General features: G+C 38.1%; 2 protein-coding genes and 1 non-coding gene across 7 annotated transcripts in view; 2 read left to right on the top strand and 1 right to left on the bottom strand.

Moving 5' to 3' along the window:
- The window catches only part of LOC113665981 (uncharacterized), a 62,922-nt gene that overhangs the window by 25,882 nt on the left and 14,759 nt on the right, over positions 1–22,281 (top strand). For 2 of the 5 annotated variants that reach the window (XM_089182648.1, XM_089182647.1), the window contains 3 exons: positions 617–796; positions 1,854–2,176; positions 2,855–3,592. The exons of the other annotated variants lie outside the window; for them this stretch is intronic. In XM_089182648.1, the coding sequence (XP_089038774.1) occupies positions 617–796; positions 1,854–2,176; positions 2,855–2,994 (643 nt within the window). In that variant the 3' untranslated portion in view covers positions 2,995–3,592. Of the gene's footprint in view, positions 1–616; positions 797–1,853; positions 2,177–2,854; positions 3,593–22,281 lie in introns of those variants that run through there. 5 annotated transcript variants of the gene reach the window in all.
- Positions 3,652–3,724, top strand: Trnat-ugu (transfer RNA threonine (anticodon UGU)). The gene has a single exon. It is a non-coding gene; the product is annotated as a tRNA-Thr (tRNA).
- Positions 16,538–18,607, bottom strand: LOC149040511 (uncharacterized). Its single transcript, XM_089183103.1, has 2 exons — positions 18,439–18,607; positions 16,538–17,480 (listed from the first exon to the last, which is right to left on the bottom strand). The coding sequence occupies exons 1-2, from the start codon at positions 18,605–18,607 to the stop codon at positions 17,173–17,175; spliced, it is 477 nt and encodes a 158-aa protein (XP_089039229.1). The 3' UTR covers positions 16,538–17,172.

Genomic DNA, 22,281 nt, shown 5'->3' with positions numbered 1-22,281 from the left:
GTGTGGGAAAAAGATAACTTTATGTTAGAGGCATGACACTGTGTGACTGTTGTTTTGAAAAAAAAGATAAGATTTGGATTCCGATGTAATGCGTTTTCGATCTTAACCAACATAATTTTTGCAATTGCGCAGTTCCTTCAAGGAAATTTGCGAGTGCTGAAAAGATTGTCGAAATTAATTTTTAGCTCCAAAAGAAGTCTATCAAATTACGATTTTCAAATTATTGCGCATAGCTTATTCAAAATTTAAAATGATACAATTACTGAAAATTTAAGGGTTGCCTTCTCTTGATTTGCCCTTATAATCACCACAAAGCCAAGATGTTAAAAAGATGCTGATGAGTGCGATCCAATTTTTCGACTGACACTTTTGAAACCAAAATGTGCTTAAAAGGATTTTAATAATGATACAAAGTGGCGACCGAGAGGACGTTTTAACACCAGAAAGGCCCATTTCGGTATTTAAATCTCCAAACATAGATTTTAGCATAAAATTATTACTAACTTTTCTGAGTTTGTACATCGCTTTTCTTCAAGAAAATCACTTGTTCATGTCGAATAGACGCAAGCCTCAAGAAGTAAGGTCTAATTGTATTTCAACTCTTTCCTTCCATCAGATTCATTGCTCCCTTCTCTCAGGATGACTTCCCTGTTGAATTCACAATCCGTGAACGAGTGTACTTTGAAACCCGTGTCGAAAGCGAGGACTCAACATTGTCAATCTTAGCCCTGAACTGCTATGCCACCCCCTATCAGGACAGGAATTCTCAGCCCAGATATGATATTATTAAAGACGGGTAGGTAACTCTCATTACGTTTTTTGCTCCATGACTTAAACGAGGTGTTCAAGTTTTGCCTCAAAAAATCCATTGCCAATTGAAAGTTGAAGGCGAGGGAATAACAAATTTTTCATGTCATGAAAACTTGAGGATAAGGAGAATAACTGTTTTCTTGTAACCTCGAGGGTTTACTTATGCAACTACTCTTTTTTAACCATGTTTTTCTTTAAAAATATTCGGTGTGTAGCCAGGCATATTAAAAAATTTTGTGAAAAATAAATAAGTTGACACTGGCCAAAATATATATTGTTCTGGGCGTTTCGGCTACTCCTGTTGCCTTCCATAATAAAGATAAAAATGCAAAATGTCTAACGGCGTCCTGTTTGGTATATTATTACACTTTAAAAAATTCCTTCGAGATTTAGTTTTATCACACATCGTGGACATAAATAATATACCAAGCAGGACGCCGTTAGCCATTTTGCATTTTTATCTTTGCTGAAGAAGGCAACAGTAATAGCCGAAACGTCCAGAACAATATATTTTTTAGCCAGTATCAACTTTTTTGATTCTTTTTACCAAAATGTTTTTCTTTCTTTCTTCCAAATCAACTTCAATAGTTTCGTTGAAGAGCCAAAATATTCCCCTCTCATTTTATTAAATAAAGTATTCATTGATTGATTGAAACTAATTAGAGGGCATGCATCTCTCCAATCACTCGAGCTTTTATCCCAAGAGACACTCAAAACTATGGTGGCCTCTGACTACTATTATAAATGAAAGAAAAAAAAGTGGATATTTCTGTTTAAGTTATAACAAAGGATCCAAAGTTACCTTTGTGAACTTTGGATGCGTAGCTCTAACTTTGGATTCGTGGTTTTAAGGTTGGATTCTTAGCTACAACTTTAACACCACTATCCACTCAGTTACAAGTCACGGAACAAAACTGAACCTCACCAGTAATTAATAAATACGTTAAAAGTTTGTCTTGCAAGGGTGATTCGTGAGAGTGCTTTTGATAAACTTGTAACCGACAAACGTTACAGAACTGGTCTTATTTTCTCACTTTCTGCAGGTGCTCGGTCGACAATGATGACACGCTTCAATTCCATGACAGTCCCGACAAACAGTCTCAGCGCTGGAGCCTGGAGGCCTTCCAATACGTCGGGAGGGACACGTTTGTGTTTTTCCATTGCGAGGTCCAAATTTGTGACGCCGCAGATCCTGCCTCAAGATGTGCTCAAGGCTGCGTACAGAGAAGACGACGAAGCGAGGGGGTTCTTCATGACAACCCGGGTAACAAATACGCTCTGGCCCAAGGTCCTATCGCACTGAACCGCGAGAACAGAGAGGCGGAATCGGTTGCCTTGGATGAGAGTAAGCCCAAAGTTAATACAGGCGAGTATTTGAAGTAAATGTATTTAAGTATTTGGCAATGCTAACAGCAAGATGCAGAAATATCTGAACAGGTGTTCAAGACATATCTTAAGTCCAGACAAAAAATTACTCGGTAGATGGTTTTGACTCAGGAGTGAGAATCGACACCGCTGTAGCCTGAGCGTCAACGTGAGAGAAAGTCCGCCCTGAAAACGACAGCCGTCAGTAAAAATGGACCTTCTATTGCAAGGCAACTCTCACACTTGTGATCAGACCACACAAGTAGCAGGAAATGATTCTACCGCAGTCTCAGTATAAACAAACAAGTGCTACACTAAAATGTATTTAAAGAATGACTTGAGAGAGATGACTTGGTAACTTAACTTCATTCCCAACGTCACCATTCCATAACCTAGCAACTCCTCATAAACGACTAGTTTATCGCATCTACAGACCAACTGGACGACCAAATCAACGGCACATATCGGAGCTGACCGACCAAAACTTGCGAACGCGGTTTCAACCCCTTGGCTGGTAGAACAAACAAACCACGCAACAAAGGATTAATTAGTTTCGTGGTATCAACTTAATAACACTGCAAATTTTCACAGGTGTATCTCACTATGTTTCAGGTCCACCCTCCTCGGATGATATGACATGATTAAACTAAGCTCGATTTTCTTACTTTTCCTTCATCAGGTTTCAACATTCCTGTTGTTGCCTCGTTGGGTGTGTTCATTGGATTTTGCATTGTGGGAATGGCATGGCTGAAGATAACTTCGGATAGAAAGAGAGTCGCAAAGCAGTTCATACCGCTTTACGAGGACCTGCAAAAGTGATAACTTCTTAGAAGACTTTCTGACCACTTTTGCTGAGCGTAGATGTTTAAAAAAGTCTTAACGCAATTCTGGATATCGTGTTCAATGATATCCTAATCGGAGATCACATCCTCATTGCTGTTTGACTACAATGTCTTAGAAAAGTTACGTTTTCAGCCGTAGATATCGCATAATCAAGTGCACGTCTTCAACTGAATTTTCCATTCACCAGGCCATTTGTTAACAATTAAATTTGCAATTTTTCGCTTCTTTTAATGTTTAATCTGAGCACAATCGTGATTAACTATTTTTGTAACAAAATCGAAAAACATTTTTTACATGCTAAAGCTTGGACTGACGATCTTTAAGTCGTCGTTACTTTAAAACGTCATTTTCAACGGCTTATTTTCAATTCAATGCACTTTTCCCACCTTCTTGAACCCTCAGTCAGTCTGATTATAGCCCCCAGTGGCTATCATCTCTCATTGGTATATCTGATTTAGGAGCTGGTTTGGTAGATTTGCCGTCCTACATGAATGATTAGTTATCTTCTGGCATCAGTAAGTTGAAGCATTTTGGTAGTCTTGAAAAAATAAAAAATAAAAAATCCACGTGCTAACAGACTCATGTCATTTATACTTTCCAATGCCATTTTCGTGAGACCGTTCATTAGTGGTCGCCTCGTTAGCTCAGTGGTTAGAGCACTGGTCTTGTAAACCAGGGGTCGAGAGTTCAAATCTCTCACGGGGCTGGGCATGATTCCTTTTATACTTCTGTCACATCAAAGTAGAGGACAAGTTTTCAATCATGATAAATTTGATGTAATTATAGTGAGGTCAAAAATGACCCTTTGATGTTTTGGGTCCAGAATTGTGTCATATCTTGCCATGAAGGCAAGGTAGTCATATCAATCATCTGAGGCCCTTGTTTGCATAGGGGCTTTAAACTTATTTCGTGGTTACGTATGATCTGAATGCGTCATGATCAAGCCGTGAAAAAACAGCTGAATTTTGCAATTACTAATCAAGCAATAACATGCTCCTCTCATTACCCCCTTCGAATCTCTTTATTCACGAAATATATTTTTAAGCGTTCATTTTTAAAAATTATCCAGATTTCTTTATCGGACGACAAGAAGATGAACGGTTCATTTACCTAAAGAAGAACCTTTTAGGCTCAACTGTAAAATACCTTGCTATTTCGTACATGTCTGTGGTATTGCCATCAGTGGCTATGTATACTCTAAATAATTTTTAACTGTGTGACATTAAACATGAGAGGCACCTCTCCGTAGATGAAGTTTTACATCAATCCTGTCTTGCTGAAGATTCAATGTATAAACATACAATAACCTGCATTTGGTGTGGAAATCCCGCGCAAGTGTTCGGAGGTAGATGTCAAAGAGTTTGAATAGCCAATCAGAGCACGCCTTCAACTCTGTACACTGTTTTAGCATATACTAATTCTGATTATCATATGCAGTTTCAGATGTTCTAAAGGCTTGGCTTGTAAAGGCAAGGATTCATTACAAGAAAATTTGGTTTTATCAACGTCATCGAGTTGATAACGTAAATTAGCCACCGTAAAAAGTTGATAAAGCTGACGTTTCGAACTTTAGTCCTTCATAGCCGATGGTCGGCACGAGTGTTCGTCAGAGCGAATGCTTTGAGGGGAACTTTTCAGTGATCAATGTTTTTTCTTCTGAGGTTAAAGTTGGACTGTAAATTCTAAACAATTTTTGCATTACCCTTTCCTCCAATTTTACCTCCCTCCCTTACCGTACATCCAATCACTTTTGTGTAGAAACCATTTCCTGGAGACGAGTGTTCGTCAGAGCGAATGCTTTGAGGGGAACTTTTCAGTAATCAATGTTTTTTTTCTTCTGAGGTTAAAGTTGGACTGTAAATTCTGAACAATTTTTGCCTTACCCTTTCCTCCAATTATACCTCCCTCTCTTACCGTACATCCAATCACTTTTGTGTAGAGACCATTTCCTGGAAATGGAGAACATACCAATTGATCTCGACAAGACGACGTGCAAAGAGAGTTGCTGTACTCGCTTGGCTGCCGTCGATAGTCATATTACCGCCCTATTTCTTAGCTGCGGCTAACATAGACATTGGGTGGTTTAAAAATCCTTATTTACTTTTTCAGGGTGTTTTTGGGGATCTGCCTTAACAGTGATAACCTATTTTTACCTAATGATGTACCTTGAAATACGAAAACTAAAAATGAAACTGGTCCACACTGTTCGCACTGTATCTGTTGTAAAGCAGAAAGCTAAAATTGCTAAGACAACTGGTTTTATAACAGGAATGATATTTTTATCGTTTCTTCTTCCCACTGCGATAGAAATTTTGGGAAAATTCTTCGCAATTTTTCAGAAAAGTTCGGTTTTCCGACTGACTGAGACAATCATGCAGCTTAATTCTCTCGCAAATCCCTTGATCTATTATTACAGAGATCGCCGGTTCAGAAATGCTATTTTTGAAATGCTACGACTTAAAAAAATAAGAGGAAAACCTGTCAGCTGCTGGCGCGGAGCCCCGATCTGTTGAGGAAATCAACCCTGAAAGACAGAGAAGAGTTGCCATGAATGAATTACCACCACAAAATAACCAAATAAAACCAACAAGAACATGAAGGTGTTCATTTATGATGAGTGCACAATTTGGATTTGTTGACTGCTGCCAGGAAACAAATGACACTTTAATACTCCAAACAACAGCATCGCGTTGATCCCAACGACACAATTTGTCGAAAGGACTTCGGCAGAAATTTGGCAAAGAAGTGAAGTATACAATTAAGATTCATGTTTTTAAGAGTGAAATGTTATTTTCAATTTTTGGGTAAGAAACTGAGAACAAACAGTCATATGCCCGACAATTTTCCTTTCTTTTTATTCCTTAATGGAAGTTAGCAGTTACGCAAATGTCTAATACTTATCTAACCGAGCCACTCTTGAAAATCATATAAGGTCCTTAATTACAGTACATTGATAACTTCATGATAACATCAAAAACTTATAAAATAGGAAAGGTTGAGAACAGCTTGGTTTGAGAAAAATATAAAGAAGACTTTTATTAGCATCATTAACTACTCAAGAGATGTTAGTTAAGGAATAATCTCCTGTATGTCACGAATTTCTCTCTCAAAATACTTAACCGTGTTTTTTTTCGTTGCTCTCCGAGAAAGCTTGATGTTTCATTCCATAGTCTAGCAACGATTCTTCAAGGCACTCTTTCTACTACAAGGTTTGACGGTTCCATATCGAAATAATAAGAAGTAGCCATATAAAAGTGTGTATGGCAAGAAAGGAAATCATATGTTTTCGCAAATAAACTACCTAGGTTCATTGGCGCTAAGGCGGTGTTAACATCAGCATTAATTCAGATAAATTTTATGATACAGAAGTTGTGGAGGTAGAAGTTTCTGTAGCAGTGATGTTTTGTTTGGACAAGACATACAGACCTGAACCAAACAGACAATCTTTTGGTAATAGGGTTTGTCGATAACTTTGTCTAAACGTCCGTTGCCTCACGGAACCGATTTCGTTGTGAACATGATCTTTTTAGGCGAAGTGCATTGTGAAATCAAACGTGTGAATTTTGCCGTAGCTAGCTCAGCAGTAGTTCACATGTCCAAGGTGATCTTCATTTGAGAGGGGGTGTTAAGAGCGGTCGAATTTATATGGATTCATGATTGTATGATTGTTTTTATCATTAATTTGTTTTTTCCTTGAAGATTTTAAGAAACAGTTTTTGTAGGGCGCAGCGGACAACTGGAGGTTATGGTGTTTATCATTACTATATGCATCAGCATAATTATTATGATTTCTATTATTTTTTTAGATATACGCACTATTTTGTTTTTATGTTATCTTTTCAAATGATTGGCAAAGATGAACATATCCATGGATAACGATAAGAATTTGTTCTCGTTTTATTATGAAAAAAATGTCCATGATTTGAACAGAAAAGCTTTCCTTTGCGTTCAGTTTGCCTTCCCCCATTGAAAGAAATTGATGTCCTTTTCGAAGTCTTTAATTTCCGATTTTCACACCATCTCATACTGAACACAGTGATTCTGCTTCTCATTTGTGTGTGGGCGATTTTTTTTACCCTTCAATACAGACAGAAATGTCTTTTTAAGCGACAAGCCTATGTGTTTGGTTTCCATTGCCTAATTGAAATCGTGAGGTTGGTTTACAGACAGCCTTTCACAACAATTATTCAGCACTATAATGTATCCTTCTTACTGGACTTAGTTTATAATCCCTTGCCTTAATGGATTAGCTGAGGTATCGACGAATTTTGAATCGTCCTTTATGTCATGTTTTGTATGTTATTTCTATCTCTTATAGCATCATTTCCTATTGAACCTGGATTTGAGCGGGACACCTGCTGCCAAAGTAAATATTAACTATTTTTGTTATGTACTGCTTTCTACATATTTTGGCGGTTTTACGGCTATCGGTTAACCCCATTGAGACCCTCGTAAACGTGAGACACAGGCTTTATCAAAATAAATGGTAATTTGAGTCTCAAGGCTTACTTATATATGGCTAAAGACGCCCCATGATGGGAACACCGTGAAGTAATATACCATCAGTTAGTCTAAGGCCCAAACAAATCTAAACTGTTTTTAAAATAATCCATTTTAGTCTTGGCCAAAAGGAAGCAAAATATTTTTACTCACTGAAGCATTTTCCGTTTTACTCTCTCCTGTTTACATCATTATAGCCTTCACAAACCATACTCCCCCAAGGAAAGCCTTTTCCGCTTATTTGAACGATAGCAATGAAAATCAGATCGACTGCGAGCCAGCTAGCGAACTGAAAAGAGGCGCAAATTGCTGTTTGTCTTGACCAATGGGAAACCAAGTCTTTGACGAGCATCAGTGGCAACGGGACCCTATTGATGGACTTACCTATCGAATTAGAATGGCGTGTCATGAAAGTTAATAGCTCAATATGAAGGGACATCGAATGAATAACAATGTTGGTCGACTAAACACTGTTTGCATCTGCTCCAGGAGAAAGAAGAAGCATCACGTTGATGCACATGGCCGTACGCTGAACTAAGTGAAGTGGACAAGAGGTGGTTCTTGGTCAGCTCAGCAGAAAAAGCAAAAATTACAGCTTACCAGTCAATCGGCAAATCTTTGTTTAAAAAAAGAAAACCCAAAACAAAACAAAACAAAAACCGTATTATCAATACCACTGCTAGAGATGACATGGCCCTGATATGTCACTAAAAAATTTAGCTAGCATTGGTAACTGGTATTGGGAGAACATTCTTCTATAGGATATGACTGTTTTTAAAGCTTGTATAATAAAAGATTATCGCACTCAGTGGTCAACGAAATATTTATAAACTTGAGCGATAAAACCTCAGAGTCAGCATTTTCAGGCGTTCTATATTACCAAGAAGGCCCGTTATGCGCCGATCGATTCAAAGCTTCTACATCCCCCTGAGGACAACCCACGGGCATTTGGCTGTTGTAGGTACCCCGTGGATGGGGGATTGGAGCCTTTCCTGGGTGGGGTGGGGAATTTGAACCAACGGAGTACACAAGGAGACTCAGTTTTCTGCGGTTCATTTAGTAAATTTGGTTTCTTAGTTTACGATCAAACTTTTTTCACCACCACAAGTTTCTAAATTTCAATTAAAGTGTCTCCAGCAGGTCAAGATTCACTCAAAACCGTTCCACATATCAGTATGGTAATTAATTCTTTCTTTCTGTTTGTACACTAAGGTGATCTTATTGCTTACTATCCTCTAAATGGGGAATTTGAGGCAAGAGAAATTGACAATAAGCAGCCAGCTGGAGTTTTAGGACAGGTGGAGCTCACAACTGGACCCCATGGAGAAACCAATGGATCCTACCAGTTTTCAGGAAACTCAAACAGTTTTATAGAGTTCCCAAATGACGGAGTTTCGTGGGTGGCCTTTTCGCTTTTATTATTATTTCTAAGGTTTAGACCCCTGTTCAGAATATCCCTGTGCCAACAATGGCACATGTGTGGATAATGGAAACAATACCTTCAAATGCATTTGTCCTCCCGGTGTCACTGGTGATCGCTGCCAAGTGCATACCTACCAAAGTAAGTACACTTGTTTAAGTTTGCTTTTTTTTTTTCTTAGATAAGTAATGACTTGATATCATCATATTTTAAGGGCAGGTGTCTTTTAGATATTGATGAGTATCCAGACGAACTCTTTAGAAGAAAATACTAGATTTCTACTTCAAAGATGCTGAAACCCTGTCTTAATATAAAAATTTAGACGCAGATGAAATATTTCGCCACACATTAGAGGTTTAATTTGTAGTCTACTTGAGGAGTTTTGAATTTCGTTGATGGTCTGCTAACTTTTACCCTACGCTATTAAGATTTGGACCCTTGCTTAGACTATCCCTGTGGCAATATTATACATTGTAGATCGACAAAATACTGTAAAATTTACGGGAGTGTACACTTCAATTTTTGCGGTTAATTTAGTAAATTTGATGTCTCTGTTTAAAACCAATCCTTTTTAACTGCTACAAGTCCCTAAACTTCAGTGAAAGCGCCTTCAGGAGCTCAAGAATCAGTACGGTAATTAATTGATTCTTTCTGTTTGTACACTAAGGTAATCTAATCGCTTACTATCCTCTAAATGGGGAATTTAAGGCAAGAGAAATTGATGAGTGCCTGGACAAACTCTTTAAAAGTAAAAACTAAGGATTCCTCTTTCGAGTAACCCGAACCCTCCTTTGATATGAACAATTTGATAGAAACAAAACTTTTCGTCTCACATGAAGGGTTTTGCAGTTTACTACAGAAGTGTTTACTTTCATCGGTGGCCTTTTAACTTTTATCATTATTTCTAAGGTTTAGATCCCTGTTCAGAATATCCCTGTGCCAACAATGGCGCATGCCTAGATAATGGAGACAACACCTTCAAATGCATATGTCCTCCCGGTGTCACTGGTGATCGCTGTCAAGTCCGTGAGTATTTTCCTTTTTTATGCTTATCTGTTTTGTTTTGTTTTTAGTTTTTTTCTTTTCAAAGGATCCAGCTGAAGAGCTTTGTCTATCAGATATTGAGAGTTGTCTGGGCCATTTCTTAGGAAGAGAAGACTTAGAATTCCATTCCCAAGAAGCTCAAACTCTCTATTGGGCGGCTTGACCGCGTGCTTAGGGCGCTGGACTTGTAATCTGGTGGTCCCGGGTTTAAGTCTTCTGCCCTGCCACTTACTGGATTACTTTTCGGTCGTCCCGAGTTCAACTCCTCGGCTGTGCTGTGTAAATAGCCAACTGGTCTGCCTCCTGCCAATTGGGATTTTCAAGCATCATGTTTGTAGTGTAACATTAACTCTGAAAAGCCCCGGGGAAGGAACCAATAAAGAATGTACACCGTACATTAAGGGTTTTGCAATTTACTACAGAAACATTTACTTTCATCGGTGGCCTTTTAACTTTTATCCTTATTTCTAAGGTTTAAACCCCTGTTCAGAATATCCCTGTGCCAACAATGGCACATGCGTGGATAATGGAAACAATACCTTCAAATGCATATGTCCTCACGGTGTCACCGGTGATCGCTGTCAAGTCTGTAAGTATTCCACCTGTTTAATTTTTTTTGCTTTGTTTTTTTAGTTTTTCTCGAAAGAATAATGTTTAGATAGGTGGTGATGTATGATTATGATTTGGACGCAGATGAAATATTTCGCCGCGCATTAGAAGTTTAATTTGCAGTCTTCTCCAGGATGTTTAAATTTCGAAGATATCTTGTTGACTTTTATCATACGTTTGCAAGGTTTGGACCCCTGTTTAGACTATCCCTGTGCCAACAATGGCACATGCGTGAATAATGGAGACAATACCTTCAAATGCATATGTCCTTCCGGTGTCCCTGGTGATCGCTGTCAAGACCGTGAGTATTTTCCTTATTATAAATTCCACGCAGAAATAGTATTTGTAGCGTGACTGCGTTATCGTTTATCTGTTTTTCAAGTAAATACCTCTAGAAAGTTCTTAAATCTTCTGTTATTTTATTTGCCTGTTTTTTGACTGCAATTATCGTCTGCATTTGCCACTGTTTTCGCTGAATGTCATGGCCTTTGCGTGTACGTGCGAGCCAGTTGATACACAGCACTCTTTCGAGTTTCTTTACCTGGTGTCGGACTCAGGTGTGTAGGTCTGGCTGAAAAGATATCTGCACGCAGCAAGTTGTCCAATACACCCAAACCGATACGATTCGTGAAAGGCAGTTTGCGAATCGTTCTACCGGAAGTCGATTCGCGGTTAATCGAAAATCTGATAAACCATCTCTCATTAGATGGAAACGCATACCGGAAGTCAATTTGCAAGACACTTAGAAAATATTTCGCAAGTAACTATCAAGGGTTGTTGAAAATGTTTTCGAATCGACTCCATTCGACTCGACTCCATTCGACTTGTCTTAGTTATAGTCGACCCGTCATACCACAAGTCGATTTGCTAGACACTTAGAAAATATTCCGCAAGAAGCTACTAGATGGCGTTGAAGATGTTGTCTATCGACTCCATTCGACTCGAATCGAACGACTCGTCTCAGTTTAAGTCGACCCGTCATACCACAAGTCGATTTGCAAGACACCACAAGTAACTACCAAGGGTCGTTGAAAATGTTATCGAATCGATTCGAGTCGAACGACTCGTCTCGGTTACTTGTAACCATATTTTCATGCATTAATTTCTACTCGCATCGACAAGCAATAAATTAATTGCAATGTTATTTCATGGTAGCAATACAGTTTCTTAATGAAATGCTTTACCCCAGCATTTCATTTGTCACAGTTTTCTTGCAACTTTCATGAACGTTTCAATTGTGAGTGACACGGACAAGGTAATGCTTTAATCGATTCATAGAGTCATTTGTCAAGTGAAGTGCGTCAGAGGAGCCAAATCACTTGCATTGGGCTTAAAGTTCCCAAAGCGCAAAGTTATTGTAACTGTCAGGATCGGCAATAAAAGCCCTTTTGGATTGTCGTCAGTTAAGATGATAATAAGGTTATGATAGGTTTTATTTATTTATTTAATTTTCAAGTAGTTATTTTTGTGAGAAAGATCGATAAACTTAGCTCGCCGTTAGGCGTAAGCAGTCAGAGAATATTTGGTTACTGGAGGGTTTTCTGTGAGAATTTCGAGCTGGGCTATGGCCAGGGTGACCATCTATTGCTTTCAAAGTTAAGATCGACCGAGAAGCCATGCGAGTTCTTCATGTAAATTATGAAGTTTTACTTCATACGCTGTCGTTGTTTGGGCGATATGATGACATCTAAGGCAAAATGAAGCTTCACCCTTTGTGCTGTGACATCAGCATACACAATCTCCATACTTTTATCTGTAAAATTCTCCAAGTACTCATATGGTGTACTGAATTTTTTTAGGCCTTATTTTCACTACTGCTTAAGTAGTGTTCATTACTGCGAAGATCGCTTTACCTTTCATTTATGAGGAGGCTTTGTTTAACAATTAAGATTTGGGGCACTCCAGTAATAAACATATAATGACAAACTCTTAGACGAAATCGAAATAAAAACCTTTCCGAGTTAACACCTTTCGATTAAACTTTAAATCGGCGTTAATTTTGAACTCAAAACTACTACTGTTAGTTCACTGCTTAAGTGGCTTTCTCTACGATGTGCATTACATAATTGCCGTAACCAGCCGATGAAATGACGATGAAACTGAACTAGTTCTAAATACTTCAGGTTTGCTCACAGACGAACAAAATAAAGGAAGCGTATGCGTTAATCCTTCATTCTTGCACGCTCTCATTGAAACGCTCGACTAACCTTTCCTCTTTATTTTTCCAGTTTCTAATAATATATTTCATCAGGGAAACTATTATATTGTATTTAAAACAAAAGACGTTTTAATCCAATGTCTATCAGGACATGAACCGTGTCAAACTCTACATCGAGGCGAACAAAGCGTGGGAGAGGTTATTATTATTATTAACGACCAGTGTTAACAATAACAAGTTTGTCTGGTATTGCTGTTTACCTTTTGGCTTCAAGATGAACTTGAAACAAGGAATACTACTCTCTGTAATCTTCCTACTTTTGGCATTCTCAGCAAATGGAATTGAATTCGAAGGTAATATAAAATGAAAGTATTGCTGATTATCAGGGCTGTACACTGCGTGAATTAACAAATATCAGGGGGTGTAATGAGCCCGTATACATGACGTACACGGAGAGATATACTGACATATAAGGACATCGATGTATAAGGACTGAGTAATGATCAGTATATGTTTGATTCCTTATTCCTATGTATACTAGATGTTGCACATGACCGTATACTAAGTGTTAGGACATCGTATAGCCAGTATTTCACCAATTGTTATGAAGCTACAAATTTACGTAATTTACTTATAAACAACTACTGAAGATATTTCTATACTGAATATTTACTGAGAGGCAGTTTTTTTCTGTACCCTTTCCCGACAATTTTGTCTGGACATAAGTGTATACTGTTCTGTGTACTGATTATTACACATAACCGTATACTAAGTATTAGGACACCATATATCCAGTTTTTCACCAAGCATTATAATGCTTTAAATTTACTTGCATACAGGTACTGCGTATATATTGCACTAAAAATTTACTGAAAAGCAATTTTTCTGCACCCTTTCCGACAATTTTGTCAGGACACAAGTGTATACTGTTTTGTATACTGATCATTACGCATAGACGTATACTAAGTGTAAGGATATTGTATATCCACTATTTTTACTAATTATACCAAAGCTCTTAATTTGCTCATCTATAACTACTGCAGAAATTCTTACCCTAAAGCTGTTAGAGATTTTTCACTTTACCACTCTTCAGCAACTTTGTCAGGACACAAGTGCATACTGTTTTGGATACTGTTAATTACACATAACTGTGTACCAAGTGTAAGGACATCGTATATCCGTCATTTTACCAGTTATTCCAAAGCTTTTAATTTGCTTACCCATAGCTGCTGAAGACACTCTTGTCCTAAAGCTGTAAGACGTTTTTCACTTTTCCACTTTTCAAAAATATTTTTTCAGGATGCAAGTGTTCACTGTTTTGTATACTGTTAAATATACTTATGACTTAATACTAAGTGTTAGGGCATGTTATTGTACATTCATTATTTACCGAGTTGAGCACTTTTGAGTAAGTGATGTGAAGGACTTGTGTCATTTGAGCTGGTAGTGCAATCTGAGTATCTTGCTGAGCATTTCAGTTGGGTCGTTTCAGCCAGTTTTGCCATCTGAGATAGTTAGGTTATTTGTATCAGCTGGTCACCTAAGCCAGTTTGATCATTTGAACCAGTCCGATCACTTAATCCAGTTTGTTCATTTGAGGCACTTGGGCCTTTAAGGGCAGCTGGGTCACCTGAGTCCGTTTGATCATTTCAGCCGGTTGGGTCATTTGAGGCAGTTGCGTGATTTGAGCCAGATAAACCGGTTTAGTCACCTGTGGTAGTTTGGCCATTTAAGGCAGCTGGGTCATTTGAAGCAGTTGGGCCATTTGACTTAGTTGCATCATTCGACGAAGTTGCATCATTTAAATTGAATGGGTTTGGTCAGTTGGGCTAGTTTGGCAGTTTTAGACAACACTGTGCCGTTTTCACCAGTTGGGTCATTTCAGCCTGTTTGGCCATTTGAGGTAGTTGGGTCATTTGAAACAATTTTTGTTATTTGAGTGAGTTTTGTCATTTCAGTCAGTTGGGTCATTTGAGGTAGCTGTGCCATTTGAAGCAGTTGGTAATTTCAGCCAGTTGGGTCATTTCAGCTAGTTGCTAGTTAGTTGAAACAATTGGATCATTTGAACTGATTTACTTACTTGAGCTGGTTGGCAATATTAGAGAGTTGCATCATTTGAACTGATTGAGTTATTTGATCCAATTGGGTCATTTGAGGCAGTTGGGTCATTTGAACCAATTTTGTCATTTGAGTGAGTTTGATTATTTCAGCCAGTTGGGTCATTTGAGGCAGCTGTGCCATTTAAGGCAGCTAGTCATTTCGACCACTTGTGCCATTTTAGCAAGTTGGGTCATTTTAGGTGGTCGAGTCATTTGAAACAATTGGATCATTTAAACTGGTTACTCATTTGAGCCTGTTGGTTCATTATATTTGAGGCAGCTGAGCCATTTGAGGCAGCTGTGCCTTTTGAGGCAGTTGGCCATTTCAGCCAGTTGGTGTCATTTGAGGTAGTTGGGTAATTTCAAAAAATTGCATCATTTGAACCGGTTTACTCATCTAAGCCAGTTGGGCCATTTGAGACAGTTGCATCATTTGAACCGGTTTAGTCATTTCATCCAATTGGACCATTTGAGGCAGTTGGGTCATTTGAACCAATTTTTTCATTTCAGCCAGTTGAGTCATTTGGGCATGTTTGACCATTTGAGACAGTTGCATCATTTTAGGGTTTGGTCATTTGATCCAATTGGGTCATTTAAGGCAGTTTGGTCATTTGAACCAATTTTTGCATTTAAGTGAGTTTGGTCATTTCAGCCAGTTGGGTCATTTGAGGCAGCTGTGCTATTTCAGCAAGTTGGGTCATTTGAAACAATTGGATCATTGTAATCAGTTTACTCATTTGGGCCTGACTGGTCATCGGAGAAAATTGCATCATTTGAACTGGTTTAGTCATTTATAGAATTGGGCCATTTGAGGCAGTTGGGTCATTTGAACCAATTTTGTCATCTAAATGAGCTTGGTCATTACAGTGAGTTGGGTCATTTGAGGCAGCTATGCCATTTGAGGCAGCTGTGCCATTTAAGGTAGCTGTGCCATTTGAGGCAGCTGTGTCATTTGAGGCAGCTGTGCCATTTGAGGCTGTTGGTCTTTTCAGCCAGTTGGGTCATTTCAGCAAGTTGGGTCATTTGAGCCGGTTTGGCCAATTGAGACAGTTGCATCATTTGAACTGGTTTGGTCATTCAGCCAGTTGAGTCATTTGAACTGGCTTGGTCATTCAAAGAAATTTGGTTGACCAATTGAACTGGATTGGTCATTTGAGGCAACTGGGTTGACCAATTGAAATGGTTGGTCATTTGAGGTTTTTTGGGTCATTTCAACTGGTTTGGGAATTTGAGGCAATTGGGTCAACAGAGCTGGTTTGGTCATTTGCAGTAGTTGTGTTATTTGAACCAGTTTGGTCATTTGAGGCAATTGGGTCAATTGAAAAGGTTTGGACAATTGAGGCAGTTGGGGAATTTTAACCAGTTTGGTCATTTTAGTAATTTTAGCCAGTCAGCTCATCTTACCCATTTGGATCATTGGAAGCACTTTGGTCATTTTAGAGAGTCAGTATCAGTGAACCTCTGATCATTTGAGACATTGTGATTGTTTGAGGAAGTTGAGTAATGACTGTAGTCAGTCTGGTCATTTGACACAGTCCAATCAGTTGATACAATCTATGATTTAAGTTTGGTGAAAATAATCTATAGTCCAAAGCTAAGAATCTTGCCAAAAAAACCCACACAAGAATAAAGGCAAAAAGTTGCACTATCCCGCTAGAGGTCACTACCATCACCATACAGTTGTTTATTAAAGTAAAATTTCATTTATTTGCTAACTGTATTGCTAAGAATTACAGTGCAAACCACCACTGATGAAAATATATAGGGCCACTCACTTGACCTCAGGGGGTAAGCTAACTTATATACACTTGTGTTGAACAGTTTAACTAACAGAAAAAAACAATGACTCCAACAATTACAGTAGACTCCTAGTTGGGTGAAAACCGGGTGTTTCAAACTTCTTTTTACAATATCTAAAGCAGACACCTGCTGCCACCCACTGGAATAAAAAAAAAATCCAAGAATTTCTACTGACTGAAAACCAATTTTCACTGACCATGTATGTGTAGGGAAAAAAACTATATATTTACAAATGAAAGCATGGTTTCTTCAATTATAGCCAGACAAAAGAGAATGCCAAAGCCAAATGGCAACATCATCAGCTTTCAGAAAATAAGCATATTTGGATACTAAGGTTAGAGACAAAACAGTCTTGTTTACTGTCTGGTTAAGTAACATTACTTAACCTCACAAGTCTTTCAGAGCATCTTACATATTTCTGATCACCCTTTGCAGAGCATTACACTGCCCAAACAATATAAGTTCAGTTTCAATTGTTCTAATTGCTTTAAATTAGTTTTAAAAGTTCTAATTGCCTTTAATATTCATACATGTAACTTAAGGTCAAGAGGGACAGCCACAACAATTTTCTCTTTACCATTAGCAGTGCCTAAGTTGTAGCTCAACTCAGCTACACCACATATACTATCAATCCTCATTACTGGAATAAAAGCTGCCACTGACTCAACTTCAAATGATGGCAGGCATGCTTGAATTGGTAAACCTAAGTAAAACCTTGCATGAGGGTGAACTTTGTACCAATGAACACAAGCCAGTGTGTAAGGTAGGTTCACATTTTCACCAGTTGGGGAACGGATGGTTATAGAGTGCTTGAAGAAGTATTGGACAATCCCTGTAAGAGAAAGAGGAAATAGTAGAGAGGATGAGTGCTATAAACATACATGTAGTAATCTTCTATGTTCTGTACAAAAAGCTTAAGAACTTAGATTCACTAAGATCTAGTGAATCTTACTTCTTATATATATGTAGAGTATTGCTTTGTAATGTGATACATAGCAAGACTGTTAAGTTGCAAACACTGAAAGTATTTACTATTATTGTCCTCTGCATCTAAATATACCAAGATAATAACAGCAAAGGGCATGCTCAATCATTTTTTAAGCAGATGTTTGTTGGGTTTGGTTCTCCTTTAGCTTGTTTGTCAATAAAGTATTTACTATACAGATTCAAACACAGAAGCCCATAAAAGGAGATAAACAAGTCTGCTTTGATTGAAAATCTTACGACACTGAAGGGCAAACGCTCTGACGAAGGGCTAACGCTCGAAACGTCAGCTTTTTTACTCTTTACGGTGGCTAATTTACGTTTTCAACCCAGTTGTTAACACTAAATTACCTTCTAATATTTATTGCAGCAACTATAAAAGGGAAGTGAAAAAAATTGCCACAAGACAGATTCAAGGGGAAAAGAAAAAGTATTCCTCTACATTATATCACTGTTGTCTCCATTAATAATTCTTTGGAGAGCCAAAATATTTCTGACAAGGACATGTATATTCTGCATTTTTTTAAGTCCACAGGAATAAATACACTGTATTTTCTCAACTAAAACCAGCATTTATCTGGAGCCTAGCATTTAATTTAGAAAATAGGGTAAAGTATGACCCCTTATCGCACCTCACTGTTCTCACAAGTCAAGTTCAGGCCAAAATGATTTCAAACTGGTTTGGCAGTATTTTTCTACAGGTCTTTAAGTCATGGCAAAAAATTTGGAACAAAAGAATAAACAATTCAAACTAGTTTGAAAAATTTAAAATCATAACTACATTTGAACCACATGTACAAACTCACCTGGCCGCAGATCCACTGAAGCTGTGTCCAAACCATTTGCACCATACCATCGCGCAAGTATACAGGCTGACCGTTCACTTCTTGAATACCAGGAGTCAAGTTTCTGGTCATAAAGTAGTAACTGTGAAAATTGACGCGACAATTTGGGAACATAATCAGTATACCTCATAATTCCTTCAGTATACAACATGTATACTGAAACGAGTACTGGCATATAAGAAATCCTGCTACAAGTGTATAAGATCCTGCTATTTTCTTGGCATAGCCTGACGTATACTGATCCTTAAACAGTACCTTATACATCATGACACCTCCTTATAGATCCCGTACACGACTTTGTGTACTGACTATATAAGACCTACATATATAAGGGACCGTATTCGGATTATTTCACGCAGTGGTAGCTAGCATGAGGCAAGGCGAGGCAATTGCCTCGTCTTGATTTTGGCCCAAGATTGACTTTTCTGAAGAAAAATTCCACGGAATTCGTGCCTTCGGCATTCGGCCCTCTAAACTTGCCTTGTCTTGTTCTGAAGTCTGGCTCCGGCCCTGATTATTTATTTCCTCCTTGACATCTCTCAACAATGGACTCATAGCGCCGCAGACGAAGTCTGCAAAACTACTTTCAAATTTACGAAAAATGTGCTAATATGCGAGAAATCTCTTAAAAACTTCACAAGAATACTGGTCTTCGAAAACACTTAATTCTCGACTGGAATCCTAGTCGAGATCAATAATAGGCTCATAGCTCTTCTTTTTCATTTCCTTCGTGGCCAAAATCAGTTGTAATCTACCGCTCATTCATCAAGTTGCGCTACTTGAATGCCAAGGAAGACAATACATTTCTGATTCATAGAGAGCACTCCTTAGTTCTCAATATTATCAGCGGAGGGCATGGTAAAAAATATCGAAGAATGTGCACTCCAATTTTGAAACAATACAGCAACTTAACCTCCTTTTTTTTACTTGAAATATTGAATTTATTAGGGTTCGCTTCAAATTGATAATGATAGTAGACTTCTTTCTTTCTTTCTTTCTTCAGTCCCCTGTCACCCTTCCCTCCACCATCCCTCCTTCTTTAACTTCCCTTCACCTACACGTCCTCAATAACCTCAAGAAAGTTTAATCTTGAATGACTCATTAGTCAAATATTTTTATTTTCTGTGAGAAACAAAAGAAACGGCATTTCAATTGGCAGCTATGGCGTAAGTCTCAAGCGATAGAATGTTCTGCTTGACCCGGGAAATTCTTTTCAGTGACGTTTTATCCCGCTTTTAATCAACATGTTTATATCTGTTTGCTCGATATTTCTATCGCTTTATGAGCGATAGAAACTCAGTCCCCCTGAAACTCGGTCTCCGCGAACTCGGTCCTCAAAATATTTGTCAGCCAATAAACACTGAAGTTTTCCAAATGGCTTCGGGGATAGTAAAGTTATTAAATGGCCCTTGCAGAAGCATTCTTGGACTGATAGCTAATTAACATAGTAAAAAGATAATAAAGTGCGCAAGCCATTAACTGTACTTATTACTAAGGGTTCTCTGACGCGACTTATCTTGATTCTATAACATTTTGTGTTTCATTAAATACAAAAGATTAACGATTGGCTAAGTTATTTGAACGTAGGTGCTAGAATGAGAATTTGTTCCTGTTCTGAACAAAAGAAGGTCACTGCAATTTTAGAGGTCATTAAACGCAAAACCTCGGCATAGAGTATTTAGCATCTGAGCCTTGTAGGCAAGTCTTTTCTTCCGCTTTTAAGTAATAACTATAAGAGACAGAGAGAGAGAGAGAGACAGAGAGAGAGAGGGGAACAAAGGTACAGAAACTTACCGATCATCGCTGAGTTTTTTCATTGGCGGCTTGTCAATCAACAGAGGCAAATAAACGACTGTGTTTTCAGACTTCTCGATGCATCCAAATATTTGACAACTTTGAGGTCAAATATCTCCCCTTGTCAGGAAGCTACAACACTACTTTTGATTTCCCTTTATAATCCATCATTTCATCTCTAAACATCATCAAAAAAATCTTTGAGCACTACCGTGTTTTTGTCTTGGATGCCTTTTAAAATCTGCGATTGTGATAAGTTTCTCTCAACTACAACCGTCACGCAATTCTGGCTCTAGGCGGTCCCTTGACCAGAAAAACCTACATCTTTTAGCTCTTTATACGAGATAATTGATCATGAAAGCTAAAAACAACTGAAAAACTTTGAAGATTTCTTGTGGGAATGGAAAATTTCACGTTTAGAGAGATACATGTAAGCGAAAGATCGATGGGAAAATCGTAGTGTTTCTTTATTTTGTCGTTTACTACTTTGGAGATTTCCTAAAAACAGGAAATAAGGCTTTAGTACGGAACAAAACATTCATTATTCTATGATTTGATCGTTTATTAACATTATCACACTGTTCACAATGAGGAAACTGTAACAGGAGGGGAGATTTTAAAGTCACATGTCGCGTGCTTGTTGACGTACAAGTTTCCGTGTGTAACAACTTTTGCAGACCGTGAACGACGGGAAACCCTGGCTCTCTCATTTGAAAAGAAATATCAAAAGCCCCATAAAATTCATTAACTGCGCCATGTTTCCGGAAAAGAAGACTGGAGAATGTTTTTTCCACTTTCCACCATCAAGAAATTCCATGCAGAAATAGTATTTGTAGCGTGACTGCGTGATTGTTTATCTGTGTTTTCAAGAAAACACTTCAAGAAAGTTCTTAAACCTTCTGTTATTTTATTGCCATTTTTAGTGTGAAACTTTCCAGTTTCACACTAATTCTTGAAGATATGTATTTTTTTCGTCATGGAAAGCAAAAGACTAGCTCAAAATGAAGACTTTCCAAAGATATTTCGTAAAAACTTCAACTACTAACTATTTACATCTATAGTTCACTGCTTAAGTGGCTTTCTCTACGATGTGCACTACATAATTGTCGTAACCAGCCGATGAAATGACGATGAAACTGAACTTGTTCTAAATACTTCAGTTTTCCTCACAGACGAACAAAATAAAGGAAGCGTACGCGTTAATCCTTCATTCTTGCACGCTCTCATTGAAACGCTAGACTAACTTTTCCTCTTTATTATTCCCGTTTTTAATCATATATTTCATCAGGGGAACTATTATATTGTATTTAAAACAAAAGACGTTTTGATCCAATGTCTATCAGGACATGAACCGTGTCAAACTCTACATTAAGGCGAACAAAGCGTGGGAGAGGTTATTGAGACTGTTAACGACGAGTGTTAACAGAAAATAAGTTTGTCTGGTATTGCTGTTTACCTTTTGGCTTCAAGATGAACTTGAAACAAGGAATACTACTCTCTGTAATCTTCCTACTTTTGGCATTCTCAGCAAATGGAATTGAATTCGAAGGTAATATAAAATGAAAGTATTGCTGATTATCAGGGCCGTAGCTTGCATGAGGCAAGGCGAGGCAATTGCCTCGTCTTTATTTTGGTCCAAGATTGACTTTTCTGAAGAAAAATTCCACGCAATTCGTGCCTTCGACCTTCGGCGCTCGAAACTTGCCTTGTCTTGTTCTGAAGTCTGGCTACGACCCTGATTATTTATTTCCTCCTTGACATCTCTCAACAATGGACTCATTGTGCCGCAGACGAAGTCTGCAAAATTACCTTCACATTTACGAAAAATGTGCTAATATGCAAAAAATTTCGTAAAAACCTCACAAGAATACTGGTCCTCAAAAACAACACTTAATTCTCGACTGGAATCCTAGTCGAGATCAATGATAGGCGGATAGCTCTTCTTTTTCATTCCCTTCGTGGCCAAAATTAGCTGTAATCTAACACTCATTCATCAAGTTTGCGCTACTT

The sequence above is a fragment of the Pocillopora damicornis genome, chromosome 9 (genome assembly GCF_964200805.1).
Source record: "Pocillopora damicornis chromosome 9, jaPocDami1.2, whole genome shotgun sequence".
In the NCBI taxonomy this organism is placed as follows: domain Eukaryota; kingdom Metazoa; phylum Cnidaria; class Anthozoa; order Scleractinia; family Pocilloporidae; genus Pocillopora; species Pocillopora damicornis.
Note: the sequence above shows the minus strand (reverse complement) of the source record. Positions and strands in the feature narration are given on the sequence as shown.

Bases quoted from the DNA above. Each gene is read 5' to 3' on its own strand.
- LOC149040511 (XM_089183103.1), bottom strand. From the start codon at position 18,607: ATGAGGTATACTGATTATGTTCCCAAATTGTCGCGTCAATTTTCACAG. The intron at 17,481-18,438 runs GTGAGTTTGTAC...TTTCTCTTACAG, and splicing joins TTCAGTGGATCTGCGGCCAG to GGATTGTCCAATACTTCTTC.